Source organism: Phyllobates terribilis, unplaced genomic scaffold (assembly GCF_046119375.1).
Source record: "Phyllobates terribilis strain yellow unplaced genomic scaffold, ASM4611937v1 Scaffold_13__5_contigs__length_258822181, whole genome shotgun sequence".
NCBI classification, from domain to species: domain Eukaryota; kingdom Metazoa; phylum Chordata; class Amphibia; order Anura; family Dendrobatidae; genus Phyllobates; species Phyllobates terribilis.
Genome location: NW_027362773.1, coordinates 3,748,642 through 3,764,103, shown reverse-complemented (window position 1 = coordinate 3,764,103; position 15,462 = coordinate 3,748,642). Strand labels below are relative to the sequence as shown.

Sequence of the window (15,462 nt, the reverse complement as noted above, 5' to 3'; positions counted from 1 at the left end):
ACCGGCGGTCGTGACTATATCTTGGTGCGACCCATCACTACAACTACCAGGAAGGCACACCACATAGGGTCAGGGACGCAGAAATCAGCATACCAAGAGAAGGCCCGAGGCAGCCGGACAAACGTAGAGTCACTGGTGGGGCACGGCCAGAGAAGGGAGCCCTGTGCCACGCTCTGGAATTGCCTGGGAGTTGGTCGAGCCCCTTGCCTGGTGGACGCAGCACGGCTTGGGCAGTCACAAAGACCGGAATCGCCGAACGGTGTGCTGCCTCCCTGGCGCTCGAGTCCGGCACATCGCGGATCGGGTTGACAGGTTACTGGGTGGGGCTGGCGAAGACCCAGCGGTCATGGTCCACATCAGCACCAATGACAAAGTGAGTGGTAGATGGAGGGTCCTTAAAAATTATTTCAGGGACCTAGGTACGAAGCTCAGGGCAAGGACCTCCAAGGTAGTTTTCTCAGAAATACTACCAATCCCGCGAGCCACACAGGAGCGCCAACGGGAAGTTAGGGAGGTGAATAAGTGGCTAAAGAGTTGGTGCAAGGCAGAAGGGTTTGGGTTCATGGAGAACTGGGCCGACTTTGCGGTCGGCTACAGGCTCTACCGTAGGGATGGGCTGCACCTCAATGGGGAGGGTGCAGCGGTGCTGGGGAAGAAGATGGCTAATAGGTTGGAGGAGTTTTTAAACTAGAGACGGGGGGGGAAACCAAGGAAATAGGTGGGATGTGAGGCAAGCAAGGGGGAAGGGGAGAAGTGAATATAATGAGGGTGGAGAGGGGGGTGGGGATAGTACAGTTAGATCGTTAGAGAAGAATAGGATGCTAAATAACCCCAAAGTTTTATCTTGCATGCTGACCAACGCAAGAAGCCTGACCAATAAGGCGGATGAGCTGCGGGTGCTTATATCGGAGGAGAGGTATGACATCGTAGGTATAACAGAGACTTGGCTAGATGATAGCTACGACTGGGCGGTAAATTTATTAGATTATAGTTTATTTAGAAGGGATCGGAAACAGGGGAAAGGCGGAGGAGTCTGCTTATATGTAAAGTCATGTCTAAAACCCAGACTAAGGGAAGATATAGGAGAGGGAGAAGAGGGGGTCGAGTCCATGTGGGTAGAGATAGAGGGGGCAAAAAATAATAAAATATTACTGGGGGTCTGCTATAAGCCACCAAATATAACAGAGGAGAATGAGAATCTGCTATTAGGACAAATAGACAAAGTAGCAAAACATAATGAAGTGATTGTAATGGGGGATTTCAACTACCCGGATATTGACTGGGAAACAGAAACCTGTAGATCTCAGAAAGGAAAAAGGTTCTTGACAAATATTAAGGATAATTATCTCTCCCAACTAGTGCAGGAACCAACGAGAGGGAAGGCCGTGTTGGACTTAATATTGACTAATAGGCCTGATAGAATAACTGAGGTACAGATAGGGGGGCACCTAGGTAATAGCGATCATAATATTATCGACTTCAAAATGCCCTTCAGTAGGGTTATCAATAAGGGAACAACAAAAACATTAAACTTTAGGAGGGCGAAGTTTGATCAGCTGATAGAAAACCTTCAACTTATTGACTGGGACAAAGTACTTAATCAATGGAATACGAATAGTAAATGGGAAACCTTCAAAAGAATTCTGAATACTCAGTGTGAGAGGTATATACCATATGAGAATAAAAGGGCCAGAAATAAGAGGAAACCAATATGGTTGAACAAGAACGTAAAAGGGGCGTTAAATAGCAAAAAAGAGGCATTCAAGAGATTAAAACAGGAAAACAGTAAGGAGGCACTAATGTGTTACAAGGAAAAAACGAGAACCTGCAAAAAACAAATAAAAATAGCAAAGGAGGAAACAGAGAGACGTATTGCTAGGGAAAGTAGATCAAATCCCAAACTGTTCCTTACGTATATAAATAGTAAAAGGATTAAATCGGATAATATTGGACCGATAAAAAGTGAGGAAGGCAAAATCATAGAGAAAGATGAGGATAAAGCTAATCTATTAAATATTTTTTTTTCGACAACTTTCACAAAGGAAATAGAACTAACAGGAGAAATGAGAAGTGACAAGCTTAATCCTCCACTAAGTATGACAAATCTAACCCAAGCTGGGGTACAGAAACGCCTCAGTAATATTAAAATAAACAAATCACCAGGACCTGATGGCATACACCCACGGGTACTAAGGGAACTAAGCAATGTGATAGACAGACTGTTACATCTTATATTTAAGGACTCTGTTGAGACTGGGTCTGTGCCACTTGATTGGCGACAGGCGAATGTAGTGCCAATATTCAAAAAGGGAGCGAAAAGTGACGCCGGAAACTATCGGCCGGTGAGTCTGACGTCCGTTGTGGGCAAAATTTTTGAAAGCTTCATTAAAGAGGCAATTACGGAGCATCTTGATGCTAATAATCTTTTAATCCCGAACCCACATGGATTCATGAGGAATCGCTCCTGCCAAACAAACCTGATTGACTTCTACGAGGAGGTTAGCTCTCGATTAGATCAGGGGGAACCAGTGGATGTCGTGTATCTCGACTTCTCAAAAGCGTTCGATAGCGTGCCACATAATAGGTTGGTATACAAAATGAGAATGATGGGGCTGGGGGAAAATGTCTGCAAGTGAGTAGCTAACTGGCTAAAGGATAGAAGGCAGAGGGTGGTTATAAATGGAATATACTCAGATTGGGTAAGCGTCACTAGTGGGGTACCACAGGGGTCTGTACTAGGCCCAATGTTATTTAATATCTTTATTAACGACATAGTCAACGGGATAAATAGTAAAATATCAATATTTGCAGATGACACAAAGTTATGTAAAGCAATTAATACAAAAGAGGACAGTGCAGACTTACAGAGGGATTTGGATAAGCTGGGTAGGTGGAGCATTAAATGGCAAAGGAGGTTTAACGAGGAGAAATGTAAGGTCATACATATGGGAAGGAAAAATGGAAGTCACCAGTACTCACTGAATGGGAAATCATTGGGGAATTCAGAGATGGAGAAGGACTTGGGCATCTTGATTGATAGCAAACTAAATTGGAGTGCCCAAAGTCAGGCCGCTGCTGTAAGGGAAAACAGGGTAATGGGATGTATCAGAAGAGGTATAGCTGCAAAGGATGAGAACATTGTTCTTCCACTGTACAAAGCACTGGTCAGACCACACTTGGAATACTGTGCTCAGTTATGGGCCCCAATATATAGAAAGGATATAAATGAGCTTGAAAAGGTACAAAGGAGGGCAACAAAATTAATAAAGGGAATGGAGGGACTGCAATACCCAGAGAGGTTGGCAAAACTAGGACTATTCAGCCTGGAAAAGAGAAGGTTGAGGGGGACATAATAAATGTGTACAAATATGTTAGGGGACAGTATAGAGATCTTGCCCGGGATTTGTTCAAAAGGAGGGATATTACGGTAACAAGAGGGCATTCACTAAGACTGGAAGAGAAAAGGTTTCAGCACCAGCATAGGAAGGGGTTCTTTGCGGTAAGAGTAGTGAGAATATGGAATTCACTGAGTGAGGAGACGGTAATGTCAGATTCACTACACCAGTTCAAGCGGGGACTGGATGCATTTCTAGATACCAGGCAGATTTCAGCATATACTTAAAAATAAAATAAAATAGTAGGTTGATACAGGGATTTATTCTGACTGCTGGTTTCAGAGTCGGGAGGGAATTTTTCCTCAGGTGAAGATTGGCTAAATCATTTGGGGTTTTTGCCCTCCTCTGGATCAACTTTAGCAATTACAGAACTAACAGGTCGAACTTGATGGACGCAAGTCTTTATTCGGCTTTACAAACTATGTTACCGAGGTGACTAGGACCAGTAAAGAACTGTGAGTAAAGCATTGGAAACTGCAATCACACGTCTCTGTGCTTCTTCGCCGCACCAGCACTATCAGTGCTGGGACGCTCGTGCACCATCACTACCATCGTCTGCACTGACCGCCCTGAGGCTATACTTCTCCCGTGGGGAGTCATCCCATACTTGGCTGCGCATACAACATCAGCCTCAGTGGTCTGCATCGCAGCGGCGGTCCCCACTGACCGCAATCCACGGGTGGCGTAGTCGGACAATTATAATACTAATAAGACTGCCACTGGTTTGACCACCCTGAGCCACGGACCGGGTCGCCGCCACACGGAGACTACAACCCCCAGCATCCTACAACAGGCCCGGTTCCGGGTTCCCCACACGGCCCAGGGGGCGAGTCAATCACATATAACGTAGTGTACTTAATTATATGCACCAAATGTCCATCACGGAGTCTGTATGTAGGGGAGACAGGGCAAAAACTTAGGACAAGGATGAATCATCATCGCCACACAATAAAAGAAGAAAAAATAGATCTACCTGAGGTCAAGCATTTTTGTTTACATGATCACAACATCACAGACATGAAATTATTGATATTAAAAGGTTTACTTCAAATCTCAGAGAGACAGAAGAGTCTCAGAGTATGAACTAATATATACTCCTTTTGTATGTATTTATATTATTGCACCTTAGAAGTATTCTCTGCCCTATTTTTGGGGGATTTTTTTCACTGAAACAGCAAGTGTGCCCACTTGCCTCTTTCGCTTTTGATTTATGTTTTTCCTTCTCAAGTTTTACATGTAAAATAAACTTCAACATTTTATATAGTAGCATGGACTCTTGTTCTCCTCTTTTGCACAGACAGATGCAAACTTGATGACATTAGTAGAAAACACTTAACGTTAAGCATTTAGTCATGGAGCGAATAAAAATGTAAGTATAATTGCCTTCTTTTGTGAAATCAGCATTCCTGTTTTATACACTCTGTGAGGCAGTGACCGGGGTCGTATACGAGGGACGTTATATCTCCCCCAGAATGTGTGCAAAGACCTATTAAATCCATTGGAGTGCATTGCCGTCACAAACTCACCTGCGGCTGAAATGCAGGAATGAAGGTGAGCAATGACCTGGTCAGGCTATGTGGCCAAGGCAGATTAAGTAAAACCCAGCAGGGCCTTCATTTCTTGGAGGTCACAGGAGGCAGTGGGGCGGCCTCCTCCCTCCAACCCGGGTTTTCCAGTGGCTCTTGCCACAGGTCCTTTAAAACCCCTGCACTAAGGATTAGTGTTGTTCTTTGTTGTAACCTGCTAGGAGCACAGCAGGGAAGCTCAGCAGGATTGAGGGTGGCTGAACCCACGCCTGGGAAGGCTCTGCACCTGTCAGGCTCTGGGCGGCCTGGTGCGGCCGTTGCCCATGGCAACCGTTGTTTAAAGACTCATGCTAACCCGGCTGCTAACTGGAGGACTGTCCTGTTTATCCGTGAGTTGCTGAATAAAGCTGTTTATGTTAGACTTGCTTGGGTCACTGCCTCAGTTACTGCACGGTGTGAACATCGCAGCCTTACAGTTTGGTGGAGAATGAGGGCATAGTGACTGAGGCATACCCCCACCGGCAGCTGCATGACCACAATCTGACCTGCCACCTTTCAGTTCCACCCCATGGACAAAATGGAGGAGCTGTTAAAGCAGCTGGTACTTACCCAGCAGCAGCAGCTGCAGTCTCAGCGGCAACAGCAGGAGCAGTACCAGAGTCTCCAATGGCAATAGCTGGAGCAGGAATGGCAACAGCAGCAGCTACTGTACCAGCAGCAGCAAAAAACAAACAAACTGTTGCTGCAACAGATTGCTGCCCTGCGGGAGACGCCGGCGGCACCGGCCCGGAACGTCGAGAGGCCCAGGACAAGTTTCGCTCAGTGTTGAGGAAGATGGGACCGGAGGACGACGTGGAAGCCTTCCTCACCATTCATGAGCACACAGCGGAGCAGGAAAACCTACCAGCCGGCCAGTGGGCAGAAGTGGTGGCTCCGTTTCTGGTCGGCGATGCCCAAAAGGCCTACTTCGACCTCAGTCGGGAGGACGCCCAGGACTACAAGAGGCTCAAAGGGGAGATCCTTGCCAGACTGGGGGTCAATACATACGTGAGGGCTCAGCGTGTATTTTCATGGGCCTATGTGGCGACCAGACCCGCCCGGTCTCAGGCTTATGACCTCCTGCAGCTGGTAAAGAAGTGGCTCCAGCCTGAGACTTTGCCTCCAGCCCAGATGGTGGAGAGGGTGGTGGTTGACCGGTTGGTTAGGGCTCTGCCAGCCGCTATCCAATGTTTGGTGGGGCAAGGGGACTCCGGCACCCTCGACCAGGTGGTCAGTCTTATCGAGCGCTACTCGGCCACTCAGGACTTAATTCGAGACTCTGCTCCCTCTCGGCTGTCACGCTGATCCCTGCCAACCCAGGAATCGGGAAAGGGGTCACGTCCCTCTGCTGAACCAGAATATCAAGGAATCATCTCCTACATTACAAAACCAAGCAAGAAAACAACCGGGTGCCTCTAGTAGTCACCTACAATCCAAATCTGGAGGCGCTAATTAGAGCTGCACGGAAACTACAACCCTTACTAGAAAAAGATGCCCGATTACAATCCATATTTCCAGACCCCCCATTTCTGTGTTTCAGGCAGCCCCAAATCTAAGAAGCATCATTGTCAGAAGCTCCCTGTCATCTCCACCAGCTACAGGTACCTTTCCTTGCAACCAGAAGAAATGTAAAACCTGTCTGTTTATAAAGACCACAGACAAGATAAAGATTCCCAATTCACATCAGGACTATAAGATCCCAGGTACGTTCAGCTGTATCACATCTAATGTAGTGTACTTAATTATATGTACCAAATGTCCAGCTGGGGGTCTTTACGTAGCGGAGACAGGGCAAAAACTTAGAACAAGGATGAATCATCATCGCCACACAATAAAAGAAAAAAGAATAGATCTGCCTGTAGCCAAGCATTTTTGTTCCCCTGATCACAGCATAAAAGATATGAAATTACTAGAATTAAAAGGTAACTTCAAATCTCAAAGAGAAAGAAGAGTCTCAGAATATAAACTGATGATGACCTTTAACACTTTCAGAGCAGGAATGAATGTATCGCATGGATTTATGTCATTCTACATCAACTAAGGAATGTGCTCCTCAGAATTGTGAGGCCATCACAACTCTGGACCTGGTCACAGGACAATAAAACCTTCACACTCCTTATCTATTAACTGCTAAAATATTTATAGCCAGAACTGTTTATCTCTTCCATAATAACTCTTATTTTCATCACCTGTCTTACCTATTGCATTTTTTTTCTTGTGTGTCTTATTGTGTATAAATATGTCTCTTCAGATTTTGTGGTATACTATGCCTGATGAAGAGACCTGAGTAGTCTCGAAAGCTTGCAATTTGTTACCATCTTTTCAGTTAGCCATTAAAAGGGTATCAACCACTGAGGACTCTCAAATATAAATATTTTTCCATCAACCTCATGGGGTTTTGACTTCCTTTGGATCGAGTTGTTAGGTTATAATATAGGTAGAACTCGATGAACTTGTCTTCTTTCATTCTTAAAACTATGAAAAGTTAGAAAGCACATGTAGCACAATTGTTAAGTTTGTCTTTTATAGAAATAATTTTTGTATTACTTTGTGCAATTATTTCACACTAAGAATAATGTCTATATAATAGTTACTCACTTTCTCCACGTGTCTAAAAACTCTTAAGAAATTTTCCCTCAAAACGCCTTTAATTTCGTCATCTTGCCACCCGCGTCTCAACAGTTCCGTTATCAGCAGTGGATATTTTGATACATCCTCCAGACCGTCAGGGAACCTATGAATGTAAAACAGTTATTGAAACTAAAATTATTAGTTGCTACTACAACTAAATATTTACTGGGAAGAACTGTTTTTTAAAGCATATATACATATGTTTGAGTGACCCATGTTGAGCATGTTGATTCTTAATGCAATGGGGTGCAATAGTGGAAAGTGTCAATTTAATGGTTTCATTGATTGTAGAACTATAATATTCTAGTTTCAGCTTTGCATTAGTTCCCAAGAAAGGAGATGACGCCAAAACACGAGAACACATTATTAACTAATTATTTTAGGACTTGTTTATTTATTCTACAAACATCTCAGTTTTCTGTTCAGAGACATCAGGAGGGGTATGACAGGCATATAAAAATTACAGGCTAGACACATTTTAGGGGTTACTGTACATTTTGTACTAATATACAGCATTCATTTGTAAAGAACAAATGACAATTTGAAATGCATACACATAAATACAGGCAGTCCCCAAGCTACAAACTAAATAGATTCTGTAGGTTTGTTTGTTACCCAAATTTGTATGTAAGACGCTAAGTCACATGTTTGTAATAATCACCAATAGAAACTATTAATCATCTACGCGTATGTGTGGTGATATTATGGGGAAAGCTCCTACTGATCAAGCATATACGTGATGAGATCATAGGACCAGCATTCTTTGTCCATGCATTGCCTTTTTATGTGAGCACAATAACTTACAGTTATGGCACATGCTTAGATAATATGGAACATGCACTTCCTGTTTTTTGTTAGTGACTTTACAAACTATTTGTTTTTTACATTTACATAAAGGATGTATCTTATCACTGAATGCTATTTCTCTGCAAATATATGGAACAGAGTAATTGTAAGGGTGTGATAGAAACTGTCGTGTTCCCCTTGCAAAAAAATTGGGTCTAAATTATTTTTTTTGGGAAACAAAGTTAAATGTTCTTTTTTTCTTCCACATTCCAAAAATTCCTGTGAAGCACCTGAAGGGATAATAAACTTCGTTAATGTGATTTTTAGTACCTTGAGGGTTGCAGTTTTTAGAATGTGTCACTTTTGTGTTTTTTCTGTCATATAGACCCCTCAAAGTCACTTCAAATGTGAAGTGGTCCCTGAAAAAATGGTTTTGTAAATTTTGTTGGAAAAATGAGAAATTGATGGTCAAATTTTAACCCTTATAACTTCTCAAGAAAAAAAAAATGATTAAAAAATTGTGCCGATGTAAAGTAGACATGTGGGAAATGTTATTTATGAACTATTTTGTGTGACACGACTCTCTGATATAAGGGCATAAGAATTCAAAGTTTGAAAATTGCAAAATGTTCAAAATTTTTGCCAAATTTCCGTTTTTTTCACAAATAAACGCAAGTGATATAGAAGAAATTTCATCTCTATCATGATGTACAATATGTGATAAAAAAAAATCTCAGAATCAATGGGATCCGTTGAACCCTGGTGGAAACCAGGGGAAAATGCGTTGGGACTAACGGACTACTAATGCTAAGTGCCATTTTTAATTTGGGACTATATATATGTGTTGGAATAATACATATTAATCTGTATGTGTATTGCAACAACTACTGTGTGCTGTTTCATATGTTTTGCATATTGTGAGGTTGTTAACAAAGTTGTGTTTTAAAAAAAAACAAAAAACCTCACACAGACAGGATGCCCCCTCCTTCTCTTCCTGTATTGTTGTTATATGTTTTGATTTCTCCTCATGCTGCAGTAACACCAGACTCCATGCTGTGCCTATGCTGGATATGAATAAACCTACATTCTTTGTTCTAAACTCTGGATGTCACGCGGATTAATCCTCTGCTAACAGGTTATGGGCCCAGATGTACCAGAGTCCCCAGAGTCACAGATCCCCAGAACACAGAGGAAAGAAAAGAAAGAAAGACAGCAAACTGAGAAGAAGCAAAGATGGCAACCAGCAGCAGCTCCATGAAATTTACAGTGCCAAGTCACACTAACCAGAATTATCAATCCTGGAAATTCAAAGTGAAAATGCTGCTGATAAGAGAAGGTACGTGGAAATACACACAGGAGCCTAAACCTGACCCAGTGCCACAGGAGTGGACAGAGATGGATCAGAAAGCACAAAGTACCATATCACTCAGTATAGATGATGACCAGATTGTGCATGTGTGTAAATGTAATACTGCAAAGGAAATGTGGGAGCAGTTGCAAAAGGTACATGAGAGGATAAATTTAAGCAATAAGCTCTATCTTATGATAAAGCTGTACCAGTCTAAGCTACAGAAAGGTCAGGATATGCAGGATTACATAAGAAGTGTTCTGGAAGTTGTAGAATGCCTGAGAGGCATTGGGGAAAATCTAAAGGACTTTCATGTGGCCGCATTACTGCTTAGTGGCCTTCCAGAGAGCTATGATATGCTTGTAACCGCACTAGATGCGCGTCCAGATGATGAGCTTACACTGGAGTATGTCAGGGGGAAGCTCATAGATGAATATAAGCGAAAGGCAGAAGGTATAAACAGTAGGATATGCAACACAGAATCTGCTTTACAGACACAAAACCTAACTGATAACAGGAAGCACACAAAAGAAACACGTGAATGTTTTGTTTGCAAGAAATCAGGACATTTGAAAGCTGACTGCAGAGTCTGGAAAGCTTGAATGAATCAGCTGAAAAAGCAAAGCAGTCCTCAAAGGGTTAAAAGTGCTGTATCTGGAGAAAATGATTCTGTGAATACTGAAACTGCATTTACTGTCAGTGCAAATACATCAAAGCATGCATGGTGTATAGACTCTGGAGCAACTAGTCACATGACTAATAACAGACTTCTTTTCTAAGCTTGACCAAAGTAAATCAGAGAAAGTGATTATGGCTAATGGTCAGTACATGACTTCAGAAGGCATAGGAGATGGTTATATTGATTGTCAAATCTCACCAAAACAAAGCAGGAAGATCCCAGTAAAGGATGTGCTGTATGTGCCTAGTCTTGAAAGTAATCTACTATCTGTGAAGAAACTCACAAAACAAGGAAATGAAGTTACATTTAAGCATGATAGCTGCATCATCTCAAAGGAAAGTCACACACTAGCAGAGGGAAACATCACAGATGAACTTTATCAGCTGAAATGCAAAGAGTGTGTGTATACAGCGCAACAAGAAGAGCATAAAAACTGTATACATGTGTGGCATAGGCGTCTGGCACACAGAGACCCATAAGCAATAAGAAAGTTAGTCCAAAAGCAACTAGCTGAGGATATTACAATTGATCTATGTAACCAGACAATGAAGTGTACTAGCTGCATCAAAGGGAAAATGTCTAGGAAAGCTTTTCCTAAGAGAATTAGTACAACAACAGCACAGCCACTAGATTTAATACACACAGATGTCTGTGGTCCAATGAGCACTCTGACTCCAGGGAAGAAGAGATATTTTCTCACATTTATTGATGATCATTCAAGATATACAGTTGTCCACCTGCTTCACAGCAAGAAGGAAGTTCCAGAGAAACTTGAAATATACCTAGCTGAAGTATATAATAAATTTGGAAGAATGCCAAAGATTCTACGTGCAGATAATGGGACTGAATATACAAGTAATGAGACACAGAGCATTTTAAAGAAAAATGGAATCCTATTTCAGACCACTGTACCGTACAACCCAGAGCAAAATGGTGTCGCAGAAAGAAGGAACCGAACACTATGTGAAAGTGGAAGAAGCATGTTATTTGATGCAAATCTGCCCATAGCATATTGGGGTGAAGCAATCATGACAGCTTGCTATCTTCAGAACAGACTACCAGGTAAAGCTACAGAGAAAACTCCATTTGAGCAATGGAATAGCAGAAAGCCAAAACTACATCACATAAGAATATTCGGAAGTAAAGCATTTGTACATGTTCCCAAAGAAAAGCGAACTAAGTGGGAATCTCAAGCTAAGGAAGGTATCCTGGTAGGCTACAGCGAAACCCAGAAAGGTTATAAGATTCTACACCCAGAAACAAACAAGGTCACAATAAGTAGAGATGTAGTGATTGATGAGAACTTTGTATCACCTAAGTTTTGTGACATCACGCCAGTAGTCCAGCTGAAGTCACAATTACAAGACAGCAACAAAGAGGATGTAGAGGTCTGGCTGGATTCTTCAACTAATGAAGGGACAACAGAAAAATCAGGTGAATCTGAAATCAGGAGATCGTCAAGATCAAACAAAGGTATACCAGCTAAACGTCTATCCTACATTGTCAAGACACTACCTGAATCAGAGCCGCAGTCATGGGATGAAATGCAAGCACTACCTGTCCATGAAAGAGCAAAGTGGATCGATGCCGCTAATGAGGAAATCAAATCGCTTCATCAACTCCAAACTTGGAAACTCACCAAGCTACCACAGGGCAAAAAGGCAATCAAGTGCAAGTGGGTCTTCAAAACCAAATATGACTCTGAAGGTAAAGTCCACAGATTCAAAGCAAGGTTGGTCGCAAAAGGATATTCTCAAAAGTATGGCGAAGATTACAATGCTACATTTGCTCCAGTCGCTAAACAGACCACGTTCAGAGCTTTGTTAGCTGTAGCTGCTGTACAAAAGATGTATGTCAGACATTTGGATATAAAAACTGCCTTTTTAAATGGTGACATTGAGGAGGACTTATACATGACTCAACCTGAAGGTTATGTAAAAAGAGGTGAAGAGAATCTTGTTTGCAAACTACAAAAATCTCTCTATGGTCTTAAGCAATCAGCAAGAGCATGGAACACCAAGATGAATAAAGTCTTGTTGGAAGAAGGATTTAAAAGAGGTCAAGCAGATCTGTGCTTATACACAAAATATACAGATGTAAAGTGGATTTATATTCTCTTATATGTGGACGACATGATTGTTGTTCATCAAGACGACGCAGAAATTGGAAAAATTACTGAAATTCTGAATCAGCACTTTGAAACAAAAGACCTTGGAAGTGTGACATATTATGTAGGAATCCAAATCCAGAGAGAGGAAGATGGAAGTTTTCTTCTAAACCAAAGTGCAAAAATTAATTTGATTCTGAATCAGTTTAAAATGTCAGAGGCCAAAGGTATATCAACCCCAATGGAACCATCCTACCTGAAGCTGGAAGGAGAAGATGACCTGTTGCCTAACAATGAGAAATATCGTCAGGCAGTGGGGGCACTTCTATACATATCAACTATGACTCGACCGGATATCACAACAACAGTTGGAATCCTTTGCAGATATGTGGAAAAACCGCGCCAAAGAGACTGGAATGCTGTTAAGAGACTTCTCCGATATTTGAAAGAAACGCAAGATGTAAATTTAAAACTATCTGCAGCAGGAGATCTAGAACTTACCGGCTATGTAGATGCGGATTGGGCTGGTGATTCACGTGATCGTAAATCCACAAGTGGATACTTGTTTAAAGTTGGAGAAAGTTCAATCTCCTGGTCTAGTAGGAAACAAGTGTCTGTTGCCTTGTCATCTACAGAAGCGGAGTATGTGTCCGCAGCCTATGCAAGCCAGGAGGTTGTTTGGCTAAGACAATTGATGGACGATCTTGGCAAACCGTCAACTCAGCCGACTTTAATTTATGAGGACAACCAAGGATGCATTAAACTGGCATGCAGTGAAAAGATCAGTGCTAGAACCAAGCACATTGACGTCAGACATCATCATCTACGTGATTTGATAGATCGTGGCATAATTCAGTTTGTCTATTGTGAAACTGATAAGATGGTAGCTGACATTATGACAAAGCCATTGCCACGAGCTAGGTTCCAAGAATTGAGAACCACAATGGGACTAAGAGGATAAGTAGTTGTTGAGTGGGGGTGTTGGAATAATACATATTAATCTGTATGTGTATTGCAACAACTACTGTGTGCTGTTTCATATGTTGTGCATATTGTGAGGTTGTTAACAAAGTTGTGTTTTAAAAAAAAAAAAAAACCTCACACAGACAGGATGCCCCCTCCTTCTCTTCCTGTATTGTTGTTATATGTTTTGATTTCTCCTCATGCTGCAGTAACACCAGACTCCATGCTGTGCCTATGCTGGATATGAATAAACCTACATTTTGTGTTCTAAACTCTGGATGTCACGCGGATTAACCCTCTGCTAACAATATGGGACTATTAAGTTTTAAGTGCCATTCTTTATCTGTATGAATTGTCAGACTGTTGGTTCAAATTGTGGGCTGAAGACTTAGAGACAATTTACATAAAGGATGTATTTTATCACTGAATGCCATTTCTCTGCAAATATATGGAACAGACTAATTGTAAGGGTGTGACAGAGACTGTTGTGTTCCTACCCCTGAAGAAAACAATTGCGTGGTGTGAATACTGTCATGTGTTTTTACTGCATTTTATGGTGACATGTGAAAGGTAAAAAGTATAGAGTGTAATGTAAACAATGCAATGTGTGAAAGGTACTGATGTTGCTGTGTGGGTACTGTAATGGTAACGCCTAAGGTAATTCTGGTACACTAAGCTGAGATATAGGGAAAGTATAGGATATAGTTAGTGCTTAGGATAGAGATAGATAGTTACTGTAGGTACAGTAGGGCAAGATACAGTTAATATTTTGGGAATACTCCACATTGGGAGGGGCTAGGGCAAGTAGAAAAGGAAACTACTTCTTAGTTTGAGGCAGTTAGTGAAAGTGATAGTAAAAGTATTTGTTGCAGGCAAGGTCCAGTTTAAGTGGCAGTGAGCTGAAAGCACAGTGGTGTCAAAACGTTCTGGCGGTATGAGGTTGTGCAAAACTCCCTGCGGACATTCCTGCACCGTCCGGAGCTCAAGGCTCAAGTCAGGGGCAATGGAGAGCTCAGACAACCCTTCTGTAGAGTGGAAGATGGACATGGAAACACGTGAGGGAAATGTAGAGGATCCCGGGAATATTCCAGTGAGTGCCGGAAGGGGAATCTCTACAGCTAACAGGACATGTTAAAGTAGGGATAGTCCGAACTCAACGTAAGAAAATGATTGAAATGTACTGTATTGATGGAACCTGCCTGATACTGCATGTTAACCTCTTTCTGACATGAAAAGTACTCAAACGTCCCTGTGGCCTGGTACTTACCGACCTGGGACGTATGGATACATCATGGCGATTTTGCGTGCACAGATGCTGTGTGTGCACGATCGCCATCGGATATCAGCTGATTCTGACAGGTGACACTGACTAGCCCAGGGGAAAGGGGATGACTCGGTACCTGGGTCTTTAGCCTGGCCTTTAGGGATGTCGCGGTGGTCGCCTCCCGGGCCCGTACCCTGGGCCGCTCTTTAAAAAGGGGGTTGATATTTGTAAAGTTTATAAAAGAAAGAGTTCGTGACGCCACCTGTGGCTTCTGGTGAGGATCACCAGCGCTGCGCAGTCCACTGAGGCTGATGATAAGGCAGTTTGATGGTATAGCTCCCCACAGGTGGAGCTGGGCCTCAGGGCAGTATAGGAACGGGGATGCAGGACAAAGAGACTCCGCCGGGCCAGAGGAAGAACAGGGACAGAGACAATAGTCACTTCAATACCTTTTACTGATTGAAGTTCAGGCACTCCCCGGAGCACTGTAGGGTGAAGGGTGTATGTCTAGATCCTCCCCAATGAGCAGGTTTTAGGGCCTCCTGGTTCTGGCTTCTGCGTAGTACGTTTCTGACCTGCCTGGAGCTAGGCCTAACTTTGTCTCTGTCCTGCGCTGGCTGACCTTGTGGTAGGGCCTTCTCTTGGAGAGCACGCTCCCGACTTACGGGGCCTATGTGTCTCCTGGCTCTGGTACGTATCAGCACTTTAGCGATCCTGGAACCTG

General features: G+C 42.7%; 1 protein-coding gene across 3 annotated transcripts in view; it reads right to left on the bottom strand.

The window, feature by feature from the left end:
• Positions 1–15,462, bottom strand: part of LOC141173657 (dipeptidase 2-like) — a 621,939-nt gene that overhangs the window by 104,016 nt on the left and 502,461 nt on the right. For all 3 annotated transcript variants that reach the window (XM_073657957.1, XM_073657958.1, XM_073657956.1), the window contains exon 10: positions 7,559–7,694. In XM_073657957.1, coding sequence (XP_073514058.1) covers positions 7,559–7,694 — 136 coding nt within the window. The remainder of the gene's footprint in view (positions 1–7,558; positions 7,695–15,462) is intronic.